Consider the following 23,575-nt stretch of genomic DNA (forward strand, 5'->3'; position numbering starts at 1 on the left):
TCAAAATTATCGAAATTATCTAAACGATTAAAATGACCAGAACGACCAAAATGGTCAAAATGACCAAAACGATCAAAATGACCGAAATGATCAAAATGACCAAAATGATCCAAATAATCAAAACGATAATAACCAAAATGATAAAAAATTGAACAAAACGACCAAAATGACCAAAACGATCAAAAAGACCAAAACGATCAAAATTACTAAAATGATCGAAACGACAAAAATGATCAAAATAACCAAAACAATCAATACGGTGAAAATGACCAAAACGATCAAAATGACCAAAATTATCGAAATTATCAAAATGACCTTGATCGTCAAAATTACCAAAACGATCAAAATGACCAAAATTTAAAAAATGACCAAAACGATCAAAACGGTCAAAATGACCAAAATAACCAAAATGATTAAAATTATCGAAATTATCAAAATGGCCAAAACGATCAAAATTACCAAAATGATCAAAACGAGTAAAATGACCAAAATGCCCAAAATGATCTAAATGATCAAAATAATGAATATGATAAAAAAGGGCAAAATGATCAAAACGATATAAATGACCAAAATGTTCAAAATGCCCTAAATGATCAAAATTACCAAAATGATCGAAACGACCAAAATGATCAAAATTATCAAAACGAATGAAACGATCAAAATAACCAAATTATCGAAATTATCAAAACGATCAAAATGAACAGAACGACCAAAATGTTCAAAATGACCAAAACGATCAAAAAGACCAAAATGATCGAAACGACAAAAATTATCAAAATTATCAAAATGATCAAAATGACCAAAATTATAGAAATTATCAAAATGACCAAAACGGTCAAAATGACCAAAACGATCAAAAAGACCAAAATGATCAAAATTACCAAAATGATCAAATTGACCAAAACGACCAAAATGACCAAAACGATCAAAAACACCAAAACGATCAAAATTACCAAAAAGATCGAAACGACCAAAATGATCAAAATGACCAAAAATATAGAAATGATCAATATGACCAAAACCGTCAAAATGACCAAAACGGCCAAAATGACAAAAATGATCAAAATTACCAAAATGATCGAAACGAACAAAATAATCAAAATGACCAAAATTATAGAAATTATCAAAATGACCAAAATAATCAAAATGACCAAAACAATAAAAATGACCAAAAATGATCAAAATGACCAAAATGATCAAAATTACCAAAATGATCAAAATTACCGAAATGATCAAATTGACCAAAACGACCAAAATAACCAAAACGATCAAAAAGACCAAAATGATCGAAACGACCAAAATGATTGAAACGAAATAACCAAATGATCAAAATTATCGAAATTATCAAAACGATCAAAATGACCAGAACGACCAAAATGACCGAAATGATCCAAATGATCAAAACGACCAAAATGATTAAATTGACCAAAACGATCAAAAAGACCAAAATGATCGAAACGACCAAAATGATCAAAACGATCAAAATGACCAAAATTATCGAAATGACCAAAATTATCGAAATTATCAAAATGACCAAAACGATCAAAACGGTCAAAATGATCAAAATGGTTAAAATTACCAAAACGATCAAAATGACCAAAATGATCGAAACGACAATAATTATCAAAATTATTAAAACGACCAAAATGACCAAAATAACCAAAATGATTGAAATTATCGAAATTATCAAAATAGCCAAAACGATCAAAATGGTCAAAATTGTCAAAACGATCAAAATGATCGAAACGACTAAAATGATCAAAATTAACAAAATGACCAAAATGATCAAAACGAATAAAATGATCAAAATGGTCAAAATGACCAAAACGATCAATATGATTAAAATGGTCAAAATGATCGAAATTATCAAAACGATCAAAATTACAAAAATTACCAAAATGATCAAAATACCAAAAAAATCAAAATGACCAACACGAACAAAATGACCAAAATGATCAAAATTACCAATACGAACAAAATTACCAAAACGAACAAAATGATCGAAACGATCAGAATTATCAAAATGATCAAAATGATCGAAACGACCAAAACGATCAAAAAGACCAAAATGGCCATGATCAAATGATCGGAATGACCGAAACGATCAAAACGACCATAACGATCAATATGACCAAAAAGACCAAAATGTCCAAAATAATCAAAATGGCCAAAATTATCCACATGACATTTTTTTCTAAATGAACAGCCAAAATTAAAACAAAAATGGAGAAGGAATTTCTTTCAGTATAATATAAGTAAGAATCAAATTCATGTTTTAGAAAATAGTAAGTATAATAAATGGTTTTACACGGTACGATAATTAATCAATAGCTGTTGATATTTTTAAAATCATACACTAATCATCATAATAGGTAAATTAGTCGATAATCCATTACAATAATAATTCTGCATCGCGCAATATAATTCCAAGCGAAACTTTCATTTTTCTTTCCATCTCTCATTTCGCTCTCTACGATGCTTCGACACCATTTGACGGGATGATTTACTTTCGTTTTACCAGAATAAAGAAGACATAATTAAGGTTCACAACGGAAAAACCATTTCTACGATTCTACTCTCTCTCTCTCTCTCTCTTTCTTAACCTCTCACCCAAACTGCCTCGAAAATCGACGCCCAATTTTCGATCGTTTGGAGACAAACTGTTTTAAAACATAAGCTTGCAGTTCGTTAGTACATGTGCTGTCCCGTGTGTGACGGACCTTTCCGGATGCGTTTTATCGTCGGTTCGAACTCACGGCGGCTAATTTTGTGTTGCAATAAATTCATTTATTATATTTTATAATCGATATAAATATTTCTGAGAAAAAGGGGGAAAGGGGTGTGCGAAAGGGGGGGGGAATTTTTAACGAGTCCTGATCTGCCCTGGCGCGACTTCAAAAGAGGGGGTGGGGAAAGGGGTTGTTAGTTAAGAGAGAACCGGGCGAAATTAAGAGTTCATAACGCGGGAAGGCAAATAAAAAAAAAACAACAGAAGAAGGTGCGAAAAACTCGGGTCGGGCTTTTACACGGTGAAGGCCGCTTTCACGCTCGAGCCGGACTTGACCATCGTGTCCTTGTGAAGATGGTACGTGATGGGGAATTTCAGTCCTAACCGCTCCTTGTAGATGCGACCGATTGACAGCACCGCGTCCCGGTTGTTGAAGTTGGCCGTCCAGATCGCTGTTTGGGAGGAATGAAAGATGGTCAGAATTTGTGCGCGTAGTCTGGAAGGGGAGTTAGAGAGGACTCACCGATCTTGTCTCCTTTAGGACGAACGTTTACGACGGCTCCGCAGATTTCATCGGCACACTCGAAAGCTTCACCAATCAAGCACAGTATCTGTAGGAGGAAGAAACGCAGTTTCAGAACCTGTTACAAAAGTATCTCTCCCCCCAAAAGTGCCTCACCGTATCCAGCCAATACTTGTCCAGGTCCTGGCGCTGGCCGCGGTTAATGTTGAGCATCCACCGGCCGCCCCGCTTGTTGCCCTCGTCCTCCCACATCGGTCGCACCCCCGTCTTGAACAGCGAGTAGTCCGAGCCGGCCTTTATGTCCGACGGGCTCTTGATGTGGTTGTACAGGCTCCAAAAGTCCTCCACCGTCGAGAAGCTCGTCACCTCGTTCAGTGTGTCCTCCCAGTTCTTCGAGCGGTCCATCTCCTGGTACCACAGTGTCCACGTGAACTGCAGCGGGTGTTTGATCAAACACTCCGGGTCGACGACCGCCTGCAGCTGCTGGTCCGTGTTGGTCTGCTCCGTCGCGGTCTCGGCCTGTTTCTGGAAGTAGAAAAAAACGAAATTAAAATTCTTTCCAAATTGAATCAATTTTTAACTACATAATGCTCGTAACAGTAGTCATCGTAGTAATCGCCCCCGTAATCGGAACCCGTGTACGGTCTCTCGTAACGGAACGTCGTCGCCGCACTAGGGTACGACAGGCGGCCCCGAAAGCGGTTTCGTGGCAGCATCCCCGTTTTTTTTCTCAGCGCACAATTTGATGGCGTTGTTCAAAATAAATAATTTCACTAGAGCGTGTGGTCACAACTTTGAGGGGATTTTTTTTGAATTTTTGAAATCTTCTCGAAAGGAAGCGGAAAGGTTTTTTTTGGGAGGAGGGGGCGCTGAAAGCGATCCGTTCCTGTTTCGGGATGGAATTTGAATGACAGTTTCGGGCAAAGAGTTGGAGTATTATCGAAGGTTGCTGTGATGGAAGATGAAAATGGAAAGCAAAAGTATCCAAATTTGCAGAATTAAAATTCTTGTGTTATGTACTGCCATGGTTACAATCCAAGTATGATGGGTTAGTGGGGTAAGTTTTAAGGTGAAGCCGTTGATCATTTTTGAAGAAAATTGATCATCACTCTAAAATTCTCTGTATTGAATTCAGTTTAACTAATTTCGCCACCGGACAATCGTTACCAAAAGGAATCAGCGTGTGTAGGGCACTATTCTAAACAACTTGTAGAAGGAATTTTGTCAAAATATTGAAAGCGACGCAAAATTTATATCTTTGAACGAAAAATCATGGAAATGATGGAAGTCTTCACGTTAACAAGCTAACGAAATTCTTATTGAAACTCATAAAAAAAAGTAAAAAAAAATCTGTCGTAATTTATTGATTGTAATTTTGTTTTGAAACTATTTACTTACTTTTCTTGTTATTTTTTTTCTCAAATAACGGTCTACTGTTTATCGTAAAAAATATATTTTTCAGCTTCCTTTTGAGTGCTGAAAAAATCAACTTTTCATTACTTGTATAGAAAAGTAATACTTTTCGATTCCCAAAAAAGTTTCCACGTGGTTTATGGATGGTCCCTTAAATATGTGCGCATGTATTGCGTGTACGTACACGAAGGGTTTTTAGGTTAAAATTTGAACCCTCCAGCAAAAACAAACGGTAAGCTAGTGCAGGGTTGTTACGGAAAAGTCGAGAAAAAATCCGCGCCAGATCCGCGCCGACCCCAAAACCCAATCCGCGCGAAATTCGCGCCATATAAAAAAATCGCGACAAACAAAGAAGAGAGTAACATAATGAATAAAATTTTAAACGAAAAAAGAATAGTAGAGAAGGCATTTGGATCAGTACCGTTGATCAGTTGTGGATTTATATCCCACCTATACCAAATGGAACCATTTTTGCCATTTCTGAAACAATATTAGCATTTTTTGCAACACTTTTAATATCGTTGCTTTAAAAACAAATTCAGGAAAAAATTTAAATTCGAAAATTTTAAAAAAATGTAAAACCATAAAATAAATCACCAAATTATAAAATCTAGGGATTTACTACTTGATAATTCTCGCCAAAACTGGAAAATCGAAACACGAAATTATTATTTTCTTCTCTAAATTTCTCTAAACAAAAATATGACTTCAAAAATGATCCGAACTAAAAAAACGGCAAAAAAAATTGATAATTTAATGATTTAATAATTTAATAATTTATTAATTTAAAAATTTAATAATTTATTAATTTAAAACTTTAAAAAATTAAAAATTTAATTATTTAATAATTTAATAATTTAATAATTTAATAATCTAATAATTTAATAATTAATAATTTAATAATTTAATAATTTAATAATTTAATAATTTAATAATTTAATAATTTAAAAATCTAAAAATTTAAAAATTTAATAATTTGATAATTTAATAATTAATAATTTAAAAATCTAAAAATTAAATAATTTAATAATTTTATAATTTAATAATTAACTAATTTGATAAATAAATAATTTGATAACTTAAGAAAGTTTTCTTAAAAAATTAAAAATAACAAAAAAATCAATTGCAATATTTTCGTAATTTTTCAATTTAATGATTCGTACTTTTTCACGATTTTTGAGTCTGTAAGTTTTGACAATTTCAAATTATGAATTCTGTTTCTTTTTTATTTCAAATTGATGAATTCCAGATTTCTTATTTTTTAATTTTAACATTACATTTCGCTTTAAGACGGAGATTTTAGCAGATTTCTAAGTGGATTTCGTCATGTTGTGATAATTGGGAGTAGAATCAATTTTACCTGAATCAGGGTGGCAACAGAATTTTCAATTTTTTCAATAAACCAAAAATTAAAAAAATTAAATTTTTATATTGAAAAAACATAAAAAATCTAATAAGTTTCATAGCTTCATTTTTAGTAATTCTGTAATTTTTTGAATTTTGTTAATTTGATTTTAATAAAATTGGTATTTATTTTAATTGTTAAGCGGATGTTTTTAAAAAAAGGATGAGTTGAATGTTATGTTAAAAAAATATAAAAAATCTCAATACATTAAAAAAATCGCTCCTTGAAGATTATTTCAAAGTTTCGTATGAAAAAAAAAAATCAATAATTTTTAGAAGAAAATTTTCTTCATTCAACTTCTTAGAAATTGATGTTTTCGCACTCAACGAAAAAGATTGAATTTATTTAATTTCTAATAATATTTTCCTTTGTAATTTGAAAGAAATACTATCGTTCTCAATTATTTTGTTTATCAAAATTGCTATCCGCGCGAAATCCGCGCCTGAGCAAAATTAGCCAGCAAATCCACGCCAGATCCGCGCGATACGCGCCGTTCGTAACAACCCTGCTAGTGTGTGTGAGATCGGGCTTAGATAGCACTATTGTAAATACAGAACGAAACTTGTTTTCAAAAATTCCAAAATGAGAAAACAAATTAACATTAGAAATTCGAAAACATTAATTAAAAAAAAAACTAATATTTTTTAAGCTCCAAAAAATTTACACTGGAAAAATCACTATCAGAAATTTTTAAATTCTAAATTATAAAGAAAACAGATGGATTTTTTTATGCTCTAAAATAACAAAAAAAAACCCTTAGATTCAAAAATTGCAAAAGAACACAATTCGGAACTTGAATTCTTAACTCAGAATTTTGAATTTTGTTTTAATTTTTTTGATTTTTGCCTTTCTTACTAAAGAAAGGTATAGGTTTTACTTTATGGCTGGACGTCATTTTCATGTTCGTAAATATAACGATTTAGCATGAATTTTAATCGGAAAAATCGCTAAAAAATCACACTGAATCGATTTTTAGACGCTTCGTCGCCAAGTTGTCAAGTTGAGCTTCGAATTCTGGCGCGAGAATGCTGGCGCATATAGTTTATGGCTCGAGATATACTCGTTTGTAGTTGCTTGTCTACCGATATTTCCTACAACATGTAAGATATCGTAGCTTTTTGTTTTCTTTTGCTCCGTCCGTTTTTTGCATAACTGTCCAATGTTTATGCAAAAACTTTTGTGACTTCCCGTGTGCTCCTAAAATCGCCTTTAAGTGGGCTTCATTTTGTCATTTTTGTAAGTTTATTTAACAGAGTTCATTAGATTCCAATTGGAGCTTTCTAAGCTTTTCATCTTTTATATCGTTTTCAAAGTTTTCAATGCTCGCGACGCCAATAGAGTTATCTAAGCCCGATCTCATGCATACTAGCTTACCATTTGTTTTTGATGGTGGGTACAAATTTTAACCTAAAAACCCTTCGTGTACGTACACGCAATACATGCGCACGTAGATAACTCTATGGCTATCTACCTAAGGTACTCGCGATTGAGTGTGTAGTAGTGCGGTTGCAAAAAGTTGCTATCTCTGACTCTCTCACTTTCGTAGATACTGAATGGCAAGCTTCCCTGCACTGTGCGGCACACGCGGTTCACTTGTACCTCGGTTGTGCTTTGCGCCTGCTTTGTTCGGTTTATGGGCTCGTACCAAAACTAGAACACCAAAACCGCGGTGTGCGACGTCACTGGCGCATGGGAAGCTTGCTATGCTCGCGTTTGTCATAAACGCTTGTTTGATTAGGAATTTGTACGATTAAAAATATTCTTTTGGTGAAAATTGCTTTTTCAATTTCTTTTGGAAAACACATCATTAATAATAACTTGCTTTCATCATAATATTTTTTGTATCATGTCAAAGTCGATGTTTTGATCCGAACGAAGTTATATTAATTAGGGTAATTTCTCGTATGTTTGGCAGGTTAAGCACTCGCTCCTAACTCCATCCAATTTGCTGATTTTCACTATTTAAAAAAATAATTTTGCAAAACTTTTGTTAGAAACTTGCTTGCTCACTTCTTTTTGAACTATTTATCACTCGATTTCAGTTGAAATAGCTTTTAATTAGCTTTAATTAAATGTCAAAGTTCTGACCTGCCAACATTAGAGGCACGCTGGAATTAGATGCTGTTCCCCTAGTAAGACAGGCTCTATCTCACCCCTGGTGGGATTAAATCGGGGTTTTGAATAATTCAGAAATTTACCAAAACACACACAAAGCATGTTTACAGTCGAGATGTATCACAAACGGTCTTAGACGTCAACTGACACCGCAAAGGAAAAAAAAAGCATGTTTACATGGCAGCTGGACGTTGGTTTGCGTCAGATTGCCTATCTCTTTCTAGCATTTTTTTTGTCAGGCGTCTTCTAGCTGTTTTTTTTTACTGTCCGCCTGATATGTCAGCCAACATACTTCGCAGGGCTGTGACAGCTCGAGCTCGAAAATTGTTTGCATCAGGACAGATCAGGACACTGTGCCGAGAAGTTCGTCATTTTCGGGTTGAATTGGGTACTTATTTTAGGACCCAATTATATATATCTGGAGTTTTTTTTAAAAGGTCCAATACACCAAATTTAGAGTTTTTGCTTTTTGGGTGTTTTTAGAACCGCCTTGAGTCAGGGGTATTGAAAACATTCAAAAAGCAAAAACTGAAAATTTGGTTTATTGGTCCTTTTCAAAAAAAAAACTCCAGATATGTTTTTCACTAGGCCTAGAAAGCCTTCTCAAGTCTGACATTAAATTTAAAAATGCTTTGATTTTAAGCTATTCAAATTTGAAAAACTGTTGACATTTTTTTTAATTGAAAATTGAAAAATCCCTGATTTTGTAAATTTTTGTAGATTTTTTTTGTATAATATAATTAAGGATCTTCTTTAATTTTTTTTTAAAGTATTTCAATTTTTTCAGATTTTATATTTTAAAATAATTGTAAATCTAAAAAAAATTATGTTTATTTAATTTTTGTAACTTTCAAAGCTTGAATTAAAAAATATCAAAAAAAAAATGAATTCGTACCATCCATAAACCACGTTGCACTTTTTTTTGGAAAAGGAATCCAAATTATTATATTTTTTTGATTTTCTCTATTTTTTTTTTAATTCTTTGATTGTTTTATTTTTTTGAGTTTATGTTTTTTTAATCTTTTGAGTCTTCAAATTCATTACAATTTGATACAATCGACCTCAACATTCTTGTTAAAAAAACGGCAAGATTCGAAAAAAAGTTGATTAAATTTTGCATAAATTTCACTTTAGTGGTCATAACTTGAGACAGGGTTGCCAGATCTTCAATGTTTGGGACTCGTTTGAAAGGTTTTCGACTAACTAACCGAAAAAGGGTCTGATGATGAATCCAGCTTAACAGCACAGATGATAAAACTTAGCTTAACACTTTTGAAGTACTAATCGAAACTTTTTTTTTTTTTTTTGAGACCTCATCTATGGGAACCTAAACCAAGTCAAATGCAACCGGGTTGGCTTAAATCGGTTCAGTCAGTGCAGAGAAAACTATGTGACCATTTTGGTAACACACATACACACAGACCTTTGTTCAGTTTTCAGTTCTGGGTCGATAGGTATACGTGAAGGTGTGTCTGCGAGCTGTATGTGAAATGTTTATTTTTAGAGCAGGATTATGTATAGCCTTGCTTCAGTGAGGAAAACAAAAAAGTAAAAAAAAAATCTAATGCCTTAAAAAAATGTAAAAAAAAATTAATTCAAAATTTTATTTCATACTATTTTCTGTAGCCAACCCTATTCATATTCAACACCAAACCACCCCAAACCTGGCAGCACTGCCCTGCATTTTTTTTTTTTTTTGAAATCCCGGCCTTCTGACGTTTCTCCCCGCAGCAAATCACGAGAGCGAGACGGCACGAGCACGAACACGCAACGAGAAGACCAAAAAAACGTGAAGAAGTTAAAAAATTAGCACTCGTCTCGTGAATGATTCAATATGGTCGCGCCTCGGGCATAAAAGAAGGCCAACCGGGATAGACGAACGGATAAGAGGATCAAGGACTTCCGACGGTTCCTGAGTTGGGGCTTACCTCGAGTTCCTCGTTCGTTTTTCCTGCCATGATTTCTTTTTTTATCTCTTTTGAGTCCGTAAAAATTTCAACTTTTTTTTGCTCTTTTTTAGCACTTTCTTACGCAGTCAAAGGTGACTTTATTTGTACGGCTTTCCCGTCCGGAAACACTGGAGAACACTTTGCGGTCACCGTTGGCAGTCACACAATCGTCGCGGCAGCCGTAAAATCGGGAGAAATTGTGGAATTTTCGGGGAAAATGTAATTTCACTCGTCGAAAGTGGACCGACTGACACGCGATACGACGGTGACTGTCTGCGAATGATGGCGATGACGAAGGGGCTGCCGGGTTGAGTTTTTAGGAAAAGTCTGCACCGAGTGAGGGTTGAAAAGTCTGCGAGCATGTCAGTTGGGCGTCCTTTTTAAATCAAATTCAATTAAAATATTTTTGATAAAGCTTATCATGAAATTTACACAAAGTTTAACGTACTTTGCACCTACACAAACACACACAATCACGATCAAAGTTTTAATTTTTAAGCACTCCAAAACGTTAATGTCTGCAAACATGCGTGAGTACAGACAAAACCAAGTGGATCCGGCAGCGCTGGCGATGATGGCCGCGTGTGTGCCAAAGAAGAGAGCGAAAGGGAGAGGAAAATTTCAAGAGTTCGAGATGACAGTTCAGACGTCTGAAATTTGTCAGATTAAATTGTGCACGCTCATTCAGAATACCACATTCCGGAGCAATTACCACATTGATTTTCACTCAGATTTCATCAATACCGAATCTTCCCCAGAATGAGTTAGTTTTGCCAAAAAGCTCGAAGACCCACCTTCATGTATAGCTTTCGACTTGTGTTTATTTCTGAATATCTGCTTTAAAATTAATGTAACAATGTACGGCATCAATCAATATGCACATCCCAAAACCAAAATCACCACGCCGTCTCCTCGATGATCTCGAAGTGCGACTTTAGCTCAAATCTTCCGCAAGCCTTGAGTCGCGCAATGGCCGCATCCGAAAGCGCCTCGCAGGCGTCGATATCCAGCAACTCCAGGCAGCTGCAAGCCTCGATGATGTGGTCTGCTGTCCGATCTGTAACCTCAACGGATCGCAGCGATATTTATTTAATTTCTTGAACGTGGCCCCGTTCTTGCTGACCATGACCCGCATGACTTCGTCGCTCGCGTGCTCGAGTCACTCAATTCGAACCCCCTCGAGGACGCTCGTCAGTTCAAAAAGGGTCACCAGCAGTGATTCGTCCATCGGAAGGTCGCATAACTCGAGCAGGCGTAAGTTTCGAAAGTGGCAAATCAGGTTCTCCGCTTGGTTTTCGACCTTTACCTATCATATTCTTAGGCTCCACACCATGTCGTACTGGATCAAGTCAAACATGTCCGACCAGCTCTCGTATCTGACGTGCACGAGAGTCACACGAAAAATGTTGCAGCTGAAACGAAACAGGTGTATCGGATTGTCAATTTGCAGGTAGGTTAAATGGAGTTCGCGCAGGTCCATGATGCCGATGCCGTCAAAGCGCGCGTTGAGGTTTTTTCCCGAACATAAAGCCACTAATCGCGAGCCACTCCAGCTTGGGCATCGTTGCAAGAAATCTTGGCGGTAGTTGCTGCTCCGGTGGGGCGGTGTCGAGTTGCAGCTCGGTTTGCGTTCCGGCGTCGCGCGACTCGACGCCGTTGGTCTCCAGAATCAGACCCATGAAGGTGAAGCCGTTGATCATTTCGGGAGATAATTGATTATCACTCTAAAATATTCTGTACAAAATTCAATTTAACGAATTTCCCCACCAAAACGAATCAGCATGTGCCGGTTGTTGCCTTCTTGAAGCCACTCAAGGAATTTTTGGTCTAAATCAAATGTGTCTCAAAATTTATATAATTTTGTGAAAAATTATTGACGTCCTAGTTGGCAATCATTGATTAATGACGATTTCCATAACTTTGCAAGGAATGGGATAATCATTTCCAAAAGGAATCAGCATGTGTAGGGCAGTATTCTAAACAAATTGTAGAAGGAATTTTGTCAAAATATTGAAAGCGGCGCAAAATTTATATCATTGAAAGAAAAATCATGGCAATGATGGAAGTCTTCACGTGAAGGCGCGTAAGTTTCAGAACGATTGACGGGGATTGGCCGCGAGAAGCGTGGCGATCTGAAGAAGCGATATTAGTTAAATTCTAGTTTTTTTTATTAGGTCCTATAAACATATGAAAGACAATAGTTTATTGATCCTTTTCAAAAAAAAAAAAACTCTGGAATTGTTGATGTAAATTCTGAGGGGTAAATACCGTTGTTTAGTGTAATATTTTCACAACGGCAGGGCCAATTTCAAAATAGTTTGTGAATTTTCTCCGAAAACAACCAGCTTCAACAAACTTTTGGCGCCAAATTGTGTGCACGTAAAAAAATCTCCTAAATATGAGCGACTTCTGCCAAATTAACCCAAATTACGAGCATTTCTCTGCGACCGCGTAGCACTTGTTTTGACGTTTCTCGCTTGAATCAAAACAATACATCACACGTTGTGTTGTGAGTGCGCGACTGAACTCGTAAAAAGTAGTGAAATCCATCCGATGACCACCCCGGAGGAAGAATCCGCCGCCATCGGAAAGCGCCCCCAGTTCGGTAACCGGTTCCTGTCGGAAGAGGACGACGTGTTCCAGCACAATGCTTGGTAGGATTTTTGCTCTGCGCCGGTCGGTGGTGGCTGCACGGCGCCACTTTTGCCACGATTACGAGTTTACGCGGCACCGGAAGAAGCCCCGCGTCGGCGAACGGTTCCTCCGGGATCCGGAGCGGGTGTTTGACTTTAATACATGGTGCGTGATTGAATGTTATTTGAGGATAGCTTGCTAGCTTTGTTTCAGGTCGTGAATTTTTTAAATCTTTATTTAATTTAAATTATAAGTTTTATAAATTTTGTACGTGGACAATGTTGTTTTTAGTCAATTATTAAACTAGTTATAACTGAATCAATATTAAAACTTGTTTTGGATTTTACCAAACATGGACCAATAATGTATACGGTTTACGCTATTTTTGTTCGCTAAACAATACTTGCGTTGTGGTATATTCTGCAAAATGAGTGCTGTCCGCAAAAACCCACTCGTTATGGACCTAAGTGTCCTCCCAGAACGCCCAAAGCTGGAAGTCGAGCAGCAGTTTGTGGAGAAAGGTCTGGGAATAGTCTCCCCTGACCCTAGACGCATCCAGCTGCATAACATTCGCTGGCGGAATCAACAACCCCAAATCAAGATTACAGAGAAAAATGTCTCAAGCTTACCCTTGATTCCTTAGCAGAGTGCGGACATTTTTCTTCACTACTTTTGAAAAGAAGGGCAAAACAAAGAGACCGTTGGATAGCGAAAAGAAGCAGTCAGAGGAAAAAAGAATACACGAGATATTTGAAATTTTAGACTTCACCTCGAGGTCGAGCTCGAGGTCTTGACTCCATAATAAAAACGTTACCTAATCCACCTAGGTGAATGGGGGCTTCCTCTTCTCGGTTCATACACAAATTAATGCATTGAGAATGTACATGTACATGACGATTCGTTGATTGAGTTCTAAAATTCAACTAAATTGCTAATATTATTGTTCACAATGATAAAGCTTAATTTTTTGGGTACAATGACCCTTTATACGAGCGCAAAGGATTTAAAATGGATTTGAACATTTTAAAGTAATAACTTTGCGATCTTTTTTGACAGAAAGCATATTTCTTTCACATTCCGTAGCTAAAGCGAAAATTTACGAAAACATTGTCACATTTGTCACACATTGTTATATCCCGAAATGACTTGACTTGTCTTGGCTTGGCAAAGACGTTTTTGAGGCTATTCTGGACCTGATTTGAGGTCGGCGGAATCTGTGCATGCTGGACGCGATTCACAAAGGGAATTTTATTTCCTAAGATGACATTCGAAGCACGATGAAAAATGCTTTCGAATGAAGTATAATAGTTCTGGGTTTTTTAGCCGGATGGGTGAACCAGCATGTGATAATGCATTGGTATCGTCAAAAATAGCAGTTTAGCGCAGATATTAACGACTAAGCTTAATAATTCGTCGAGATATGTATCTCAGTGGATTGGGTTTTGAAAGAGCTTTACAAAAATGTGCAACATGCCGAAATTTTGGTTAAATTTGGTCTCGTTTTAGGTGATTTGCAGGCGGTTGAATGCAAACAGTTTTCTTAAAGTGGCTGTAACTTTGGCAAATTTCAATTAGGTTTTACAGCGTGACGTCACGAGCGCACACGCACACACATTTTTACTGAGACACACGTGCAAAAAATGTAAACAGTGCAGCCAAGCTGACAATTTTCTAACCTCCAAATCGAGTCGGCGTAAGACCTAATGGATTTTTTCCCGTTTCAGCCAGAGATGGAGTACATTCCAGACTACCTAGTTATGCAAAAATGAAGCAATTTTGAAATTTTTTCATCGTTTTTTGTTTTTCAGTTTTAGGTTTGCCAATCGTTTTTCGTAAATATCTTTTGACAGGAAAGGGCTACGGGGAAGATTTTCAATAGCGACTTATCGGAAGCTAAGAGGAATCGAATGCAACCGGAAGTGTCCAAATCCGTTCAGCCATTTCCGAGAAATCGCAGTGACATTTGTTGGCCAATTTTCAAGTGATTTTATATGGTATTCCTCGGAGAGGAAGCCAAAAAGAACTATATATTTTTTTAGAATTGATCAGGAAATTTCACAAATGTTTATTTGTTTTAACGTTGAAAATAGGACAATATGTTTCTGAGATAAATATTGGCACTAGTAAGCAAAAGGCTGTTTTTTGAAATATTTACATCACATTTTTGTATGGACAACTGCCAAAATTGTTATCCATTTCCGGTTTTGGTGGAAAACATGTTTAAAGAATAAAAAAAACAGCTAAATAAAAAAATACATGAAAATCAATGCAGAATAAAACTTAACCAAAAGCGACATAAAGGCATGATAAAGTCAAAAAAACAAACAAAAAGCAAAGTAAAAACTAAAAAAGCAACAATAAATTGAAATAAGGCTTTAATAAAGAATAACATAAGTAAAATATAATATAATAGCAACAGTTTAAAAAAACTTCATCAAAGCAAGACTAAATAAAAAAGGCGAAATTATAGAAAAACAAGCAAGACGAGTTAAATTAACCCTGTTCTGCCCAAGTTTTTTTTGCCAATTTTTTAATTTTTCCTGTGTCTAAGAGGTCATTTTGAGCAACTTTTGTTCTACGAAAAACTTCACTTATCTTGTTTTACGTTTTTCTTGTTTTATTTTTAGTATTTTTATTTGCTTTTATGTATTTATCTTGTTTAGTTTATGTTTGTTTTTGGTTGTATTCTACCACCTCCTATCATTACATTTTGCCTATCTAATTTATTTATGTCATTAGGCTGGTACAAACATTTTTAAAAGTTTTTGTCACCCCCCTTCAAAATTGGCCCGAAAAATCAGGGGGCAAAAAAAATATTTTTACAATAAACTTCAAAATTTCAATGAAAATTCAAGTGCAACCAGCTGAAATCAAATTAAAATACATTCTTCTGCGTTTAATTCATTTTTAGCATGTTTGGGTTTATTAAAAAATCTTAAGATTTTTTGAAAATTTTCGATGCAAAATCTTTTTTTTCGATACAATTTTTGTTTTTGTCAGATCTTAGATTTTTTTAAAACTAATGATTGCAAAACAACTGAACTAGTGTAAAATGCCTTTTAAAACACTTTTTCATTTAAATGTGAAGACTATGGCTTGTTATTTAAATTTTTATATTTTTATTTTTTGCCCCCTTGACCTCGGCCAGGGCCGAGGACAAAACTTTTTTAAATATTTGCATCGGCCTTACAGTCGCTTCTTAAGTTTTTACTTGTTTTTCAAATGTTCTGCTATAGTATGACACCATTATCATTTAAATTGTAAAAAAAAATGCGTAGAGGCATAGTCTTGGCCACTACAAAAATCACTGCATAAAAATTGTTAATTGAAATATAAGAAATGTTAGGGGCTAGGTTGTAGAGGGTTAAAAGAGAAATAAAAAAATAATAGCCACGAGTAACACAAAAAATCAAATATAAAGCACAATACAAGACAAACTAAACTAAAAACCTTTTTTTTGTAAAGTAAAATTACAATTAACGTTTAAGAAAATTAACAACAAATTTAAAAGGGTAGCTTAAAAGCAAAGCAAATACAAAGAAGAGCACGTTTGAAGTAGATTAAACGCAAAACAATAAAAAGATAAAAGCAAAATGAATGCCAAAATTAAAGCAAGGTAATAGCTAAATAAGATAGATTAAATTTAAGTAAATTAAAGCAAAATAAAAGCAAAAAAAGATAAGAAAAGTAGGTAAAACCAAATTACCTAAAATGGCTGAATGCAATAAAAACAATCGCAAAATAAAGGAAAACTCAATGGATAAATAAAAATAAATAAATAAACTAATCAATAGAGGAAAATACTAGAAAAAAAGAAAAATTATAAAAGAACAAACCTCAAAGCAAATTCCACATTTACCCCTTTCCCTTTCCAGGGACAACGTCGAGTGGGACGAGGCGCAGGAGCGCACCGCGCTGGAGAGCGTGCAGAAAAACTCCACCGTCAAAATGACCGTCGAAGCCGCGGAGCGACTGGAACGCGAAGCGGACGCCAACTGGGACAAGTTTTACGGCGTGCACCAGAACCGCTTCTTCAAGGACCGCCACTGGCTGTTTACGGAGTTTCCGGAGCTGGCCCCGCGGAACAGTCGGGACGCGCCGGAGCGGGTGTACCCCGAGGGAATCGCTGGACGGGAGGTTTGCGTTCCGGGTGACGACGGTCCGCGGACGATCTTTGAGATTGGGAGTGGGGTTGGGAACACGGTGTTTCCGATTCTGAAGTATAGCGTGGAGGAGGATTTGAAGATTTACGCGAGTGATTTCTCCCGGCAGGCGATTCAGATTTTGAAGGAGAGTAAGGAGTTTGACGGGAAGCGGTGTGAGGCGTTTGTGCTGGATGCCACGGCAGACCGTTGGGATGTTCCGTTCGAGGAGAATAGCGTGGATATTGTGGTGCTGATTTTTGTGCTTTCGGCGATCGATCCGGACCGGATGCAGCACGTGGCGAATCAGATTTACAAGTATCTTAAGCCGGGTGGGTTGCTGCTGTTGAGGGACTACGGGAGGTACGATTTGGCTCAGCTTCGGTTTAAATCTGGGCGGTGTTTGAAGGAGAATTTTTACTCGCGTGGCGATGGAACTTTTGTGTACTTTTTTACGCAGGGAGATTTGAGGAAATTGTTTGAAACCGCCGGGTTGGTTGAGGAGCAGAACATTGTCGACAGAAGGTTACAGGTGAACCGGGGTCGTATGCTGAAAATGTACCGTGTTTGGGTGCAGGTCAAGTTCCGGAAACCGCTCGAGAGTAGTTAATAGCGCATATTTTTACAAATTCATAGTGACTTTATTGTTTACATCTAACTTCTTACCACTAAAATCTTAAGATAAAGTTTTGGGAACCTTCCCGCGAAAAAAATAGTCAAACCTCTTCTCCGAAGAAAACTGTTCCCAGATATCACGTCCCATCAGTCTCCACCGCCTCGGAGCGAGCGCCCTCAAATCTTCTTCTTCTTGCGGTCCGCCTCGGCCACCTCCTTGTACAGCTGGATAAAGTCCGCGTACGAGTCGGCGTAGTAGTGGGGCAGCTCTTCCGGCTTTTGGTGCGCGAGCATCATCTCGAGGGTGGTGCCGCCGCTTAGCATCAGCAGCTTCTGGAAGCCACACCGCGTGCCGAAGCCCATGTCCTGTGGCAGCCTGAAACGAGTGGAGAGGAGAAGTTGGTAAGTGAGATTTTCTTTTTTTTTTGTGTATTATTAACTTGCTCGTCAAACATTTTCGTGAAACGTGAAACTACTAAACGGAAAAACTGTAAATTACTTCAATGTGTCCTGACAACCTCTGTCGTTTTTGTTTAACTGAGCTGTCAAACTGTTAACGATTGCTAAGTGAGCAATCAATATTGTCTCTTTTCAACAATATTGATCGCAATTCAAAATAAATAAAATCTGTATGCTTTATTGAAATCACGCACAAGCAGCATTGTTGGAATAGGTCAGCAACACGATTTCCACTCAGTCACATCGCGTCAACGCGATGGTCATGTTCCCCACGAATGATTGGCTTTTGAATAGCCACAAAAAAGAAATCTGTTATCAGTCCTGCCCCGCCAAATTCACGCACAGTTTCCATGCGTGATGCCCATTCTACTTACATATCTCCGACGAAGAGTGTCCGCTCGGGCCGCGTCACGTTGAACTGGTCCAGGATAAAGTCGGCCAACGCCTGGCCCGGTTTGCCCAACACCAGTGCCTTCCGCCCGCTGGACCGCTCCAGCACTTCGATAAAGTAACCCGGTCCGACCACGTCCATGCTGGTGTCCAGCGGAACGATGTAGTCGGTCGCGCCAGCAATCAACAGACAATCCGGATTCCGCTGCAGGTAGCACTTGGCCTTCATGAGGTGCGCCAGCGAGATGTTGACGTCGATGTCCATCACGACGGCACCGACCTTGGGGCTGGTGGTTTCGGTGAAGAATTCCTGGAACACGCGGACGCCGTTCGTTTCCCGGTTGTCCGGGATGGGTTCGTGGGGACCGTCGAGCACGTTGAAGCCGGCATCCCGCAGGTAGTCCTTGAAGATCTCCGTTCCGATGCAGTAGACCGCGTCCTGCATTTTGACCGACTTGAGGTACCGCACCGTGGTCAACGCCGGGTGGACAATGTCACGCTGCTGCACGTCCAGCCCGAGCTGGTGGAACTTGTGCTTGTACTCGGCCATGGTTCGCATGCCGTTGTTCGAGATGAAGGCCACCTGTTTGCCCTGGTGCTTCAGCAGCTGTAGCGCCTGGTCCACGTCCGGGATGGGACCGGTGAAGTTCCACACGACGCCGTCACAATCGGACAGGATCGTGTCGAAGGAGTTGAGGAAGGTGCGCTTCTCCGAGATGGACAGGTCCAACAGGTGACGAATCTTGCTCTTGTCTACGATCATAGTGAAGTCTTGTTAGAACACTTTTTGTTTTAAACTGAACCAAGCACGTGTTGTTTGTCTCGCTGCAGGACGATGACTGATGCCGGGTACTGATTTGGCGCTCTCTTTTATACACGGCAGAAGGCGCGCGGAGAAATTATGGTTTCTGTTATTGTCCCTTAGTTCGCCGGTGCATCCCTTAGGGTTGTGTGTGTGTGTTATGAATGATGTGGGACGCTGAAATCGAAAAATTTCCATTCATCCTTGTTGCTTGTTGGATCGAATCCTTTTGCAAGGACCCATTGTACTATCTGAGTAGTACCGCTAGGATTGCTAGTAGACTTGTAGTAACTGTTGAATTTGAACTATAGTAACCATATCTACTTAACAAATATCTTCAAAGAATGACCTTCAAACAATGTCCTAAACACCCTTCTAGTAGATCCCAAATCGACTAGGACGCGTCCCAAAAACCCGGTGGAAATTTCCACTCTATCGCCCTCCCAGCAACCGGGGCCCACTACCCGGCCACTCTGATCCCACAAAAAAAAAAGATTTTTGGTTTTTTTCCATCCCTAATTCTAAGCATGAAAGTCGCGCAGCACGCACCCAGCATGGTTTTCTTGTTGGAATCACGCGACCTACTGCTGATCACTCACTAGCACGCTGCACGTGCAACGGCGGTGGGGACCTGCGTGAATGGAACTGTGCTGAAGACACTAGTAGTGGCGGTCGTACTTTGGGGATTAGTAGATAATAGTTGAAAGGAGTAGGCTGTTTACACCTGGTTAGTCACAAGTCGTCACGATAGTAAATAGATCTACCTAAGAGGCTGCTTGTTGTTGAAGCAAAATTTAGTTACAATATTTGTCCAAAATGTGTTGAAATGCCATTTCGAAAAAGCTCCGCATGTCTTAACTAATGCATGCACTGCCCATGTTTGCATAAATGTCCCATATGCCAAAACAGCAACCTGATAAAAGTGCAAAACAATAAACAAATCTACAGTTTTTTAAGTACCTGCAAATTGTTCAAGGACTGGCCCTTCAAGATATTAAATATGAATATTTTTTTAAATAATGAACCTAATGAACACAATTTTAGTTTTTTCTTGAAATATTTTTTTTATTTTTAAAATATTGTCTGAAACTTTTCTAGTTTTGCTTTTCCAAATATTGCCTTTAAAAATAAATTTAAAGTCCTGGTAACAAAAAATAAAAAAAAACTATATATTGAAATTCAAAATCTCATTTAAAGCATTATTTTAAGGTTTTGGATAATAATTTACGTTTTTACATTTTTTTTAATTCAAAGATATGACATCTAAGCAACATTAGGAGTTTCATGGAAAATTGAACCTTTTTGCTGCAAACCAACTTGCAAAAACCATATACATTTTTGTTCAAAATTTTTAAAATCTCAGATAAAAAAAACAAACAGACAAACAGCAAAACGATTTAAATATTTAACATATTCAAATGAGGATGTAGTTGCAGTAAATGCATTTTGCAAGACCATATTAAAATTGTTCCAATAAGACTGCAACCAGAACCAGAAGCTGAATGGAAAATACCCAGCAGCATCGGATTCGGCGATTCGGGTAGACGCCGCCTCGTGGTGAGAGGTGATCAACCCGAACAACACGACTAAACCAAAACTATGCTCCGGTAACTTTCCACTAGTGGCGGGTGGTGGAGAAAGGTAATAAAAGAAAAAAAAAACGGGTTCGAAACTTTAAAAATAATGAAAAATAATGCAACTAAAAAACTATCTAATTTTTTGAAAAACTTTTTACACTGCAAAAAAGGTTTGATTTAATAAAATATAAAACCTACTGGATACTTACTAGATTTGATTGCATTTTTTTTAAATTTTAAACGATTATTAAATATATGCCATATTTCACAGCATGATATGATATTCTGTTTCTATTATCAAAAGATTTGAAAAGATAACTTTATATGGAGTGTAACGTAATTATTTAATTTAGATTTTAATTGTTTCAGATGTGAATTTCTGATAAGAACTTCTTTTTGATGTGAAATATACAGAATATCGGAAACAGCTCAAGGGTGCTTTGTTCCACTTCGAATAACGAAAATAAATAAATATAACTATACAAATTCATATTTGAAATTGGATTTTCGGTTGGTGTAATTCGTAATTCCCATATCAATTCTAAAAAACTTATTTAAAAGAAAGATAAAAATATTTTGGGTTTTTCATATTAAAAATCGTCAGTTTTTGATTTTTGTATTTTTTTAAAAAGCAAAATTTCAAAATCGGGCTTCGTCATGAACACGAGATAGTTCTTGAGAGTCTTCACCCCGATTTTCAGCCAATTTGGTCCATCCCATCTCGAGATATCGTGGCACCCGTAAATCAACTCGGTGTTTCGAGAAAAACGCTCAGAAAGTTTGACAGTCCGCTTTGCGCACGGCAAAATGTTGAGCTGAAAATCGTCTCTAACTCAGTTTAATCATGTAATATCTTCATGAAAGTTTCAGGAGTGATTGAAAATCATCATTTTAGTGGAGTCAATAAATTTTCTGTAATATGACATTTTGTGATTTTCTACATGTATGTAACCCCTTAAAATAAAATAAATAATTATAAAAACCTTTTAGATTCAGTTGCTGGTGGACGGTGCTTTTTTAAATTTGAAGTACTGAATAAACATATTCAAAGTTTAACACTTTAACATTAATGTTAAGAAGCAACTTGTAGTGCCATGTTCACATACATCAATTCTCCACGAACACAGCATTATTCGAAAAAAAGTATCCTGATTGGGCTCGAAATTTTTTAGGGGTTCCTTGGCCTGTAAAAAACGAAACTATTGGCACTACGCGCCCCGGGGCATGGCCTTCCTCTAACGTGGGATTTCTGCTCCAGCGCCTCTGACGAAACAGGAGAAACCGGGACCGACGTTTTACTTCACCATCCGATAGAAGCTCAGTGGATAAGGCGGGAATCGAACCCGCGGCCTGTCTTGAACGCAAATGAAAGATGATTAGACAGCCTTTTTAGGAAAAAGAGTTAAAAGTTTCAAAAATCTAGCCTAATTGCTGAATAGGTTTTATGAAAACTTGAAATGCGGTCTCGGGACCAAAAAGCCTACATGTCTGAACATATTTTTATCGGATTCCTCGAAATTTCGTAACTGAAAGACGTAACTTTTGGTATACACAAACATGTATACGTCATCGCCTAAATTTTATAGTTATCGCAGTTTTAGTGAAAAAAAGTTCTTAGAAGGATGTTTTCAATCGATTTGGTGCCATCGGCAAAGTTGTAGTTATGGAAGAGAAAACAAATTATACACGGAAAAAAGCGAATTGACAAAAAAATTTAATAAAATTTGTACCAGCCTAACCATGAAACATTTTGAAAATAAGCGAAACTTTCAGAAAATTTTAAACGATTTTTTGCAATTTTGATTTTTTTTTATCTAGATGAAAAGCACGAGTCACGTAGCGTAGTGGTAGCGTTTCCGCCTCGTAAGCTGTAGACCGGGGTTCAAATCCCGACTCGGACCAACACAACTCGACGTCGTCGTGCCATCTTGTCGCACCCGCCATTTAGACGTTCCGAGAAAAACGCGTTTTAATGTTTGAATAAACAAAAACGAAAGCACGCAATGTAAACAATAACAAACACGGTTTTGTTTGACTGACTATTCTGTGCATTGTCCCGAAGTTTGCTTGAAGTTGGTTGCTGGAGTCCCGAGTTATTATAATTACAAATTTTTACGGTAGTCTAACTTGTACGTGCGTCAAATGCGTTCTGAGTTGAAATCTTTTTGACCAGTTGTCGCACTTATACCAATTTTCATGGAGTGACCAGATAGCACGACAGGATTGAAACTAGGGGAGCAGCATCTAATCCCAGCGTGCCTCTAATGTTGCCATATCAACACTTTGACATTCAATTCCAGCTCATTCAAAGTGTTTTCAACTAATCTCGAGTGATAAAAAGCTCAATAAGTTTTGAAAAAAATGTTGTTCAAAAAGTGAAAATCAGCAAATTGGATGGAGTTAGGAGCGAGTGCTTAACCTGCCAAACATACAAGAATTTCCCCTACTTTCATATGAAAGGGACAAAATGTACGGAGTTTTTTCGGATTTCGTTGAATATCTCAGGATTCGAATTTTGGGGATCTGTGAAGGTCAAAAGATGAGGCATTGTCAGCTGCCCAAAATGGCGTTCTTAACTCAATTTGGCCTAAAATGCACGTACGACAAGTTAACACGACGGTGACCTATGGAATGTGCCACTGAATTCGCATTGTGAATGCCGGCCCCGATACTCTTCAAAGGTGTTTCCCTCAGGAACTGGGAAAGATTTACTACTTAGTTAGATGAAAAGCTTGTATTTGCATCGGACTTTTTCTGTCATTATCAAATTACGAAACGGCCTACTATTCCTGAAAAAACATTTTCTGTTTGCAACTTGTGGCA

The 23,575-nt window shown here is 37.2% G+C and overlaps 3 protein-coding genes across 4 annotated transcripts; 1 reads left to right on the plus strand and 2 right to left on the minus strand.

The window, feature by feature from the left end:
* Window positions 1–2,273: 2,273 nt before the first annotated feature.
* Window positions 2,274–10,428, minus strand: LOC119770031 (eukaryotic translation initiation factor 4E1-like). Its single transcript, XM_038264114.1, has 4 exons — window positions 10,113–10,428; window positions 3,408–3,776; window positions 3,252–3,339; window positions 2,274–3,180 (listed from the first exon to the last, which is right to left on the minus strand). The coding sequence occupies exons 1-4, from the start codon at window positions 10,140–10,142 to the stop codon at window positions 3,023–3,025; spliced, it is 645 nt and encodes a 214-aa protein (XP_038120042.1). The 5' UTR covers window positions 10,143–10,428; the 3' UTR covers window positions 2,274–3,022.
* Window positions 10,429–12,600: 2,172 nt separating this feature from the next.
* LOC6041273 (methyltransferase-like protein) lies at window positions 12,601–17,622 on the plus strand. 2 transcript variants are annotated; one of them, XM_001850507.2, is made up of 2 exons: window positions 12,601–12,787; window positions 16,643–17,622. In XM_001850507.2, exons 1-2 carry the CDS (start codon window positions 12,687–12,689, stop codon window positions 17,517–17,519), a joined length of 978 nt encoding a protein of 325 aa, XP_001850559.2. In that variant the 5' UTR covers window positions 12,601–12,686; the 3' UTR covers window positions 17,520–17,622. The 2 variants fall into 2 exon arrangements, with proteins under 2 accessions (XP_001850559.2, XP_038114787.1); XM_038258859.1 differs by having other exon boundaries at window positions 12,644–12,932.
* Window positions 17,529–19,224, minus strand: LOC6041272 (pyridoxal phosphate phosphatase). The gene is made up of 2 exons (XM_001850506.2): window positions 18,358–19,224; window positions 17,529–17,900 (listed from the first exon to the last, which is right to left on the minus strand). Exons 1-2 carry the CDS (start codon window positions 19,134–19,136, stop codon window positions 17,702–17,704), a joined length of 978 nt encoding a protein of 325 aa, XP_001850558.1. The 5' UTR covers window positions 19,137–19,224; the 3' UTR covers window positions 17,529–17,701.
* Window positions 19,225–23,575: the final 4,351 nt, after the last annotated feature.

Source organism: Culex quinquefasciatus, chromosome 3, assembly GCF_015732765.1.
Source record: "Culex quinquefasciatus strain JHB chromosome 3, VPISU_Cqui_1.0_pri_paternal, whole genome shotgun sequence".
Taxonomy (NCBI): Eukaryota; Metazoa; Arthropoda; class Insecta; order Diptera; family Culicidae; genus Culex; species Culex quinquefasciatus.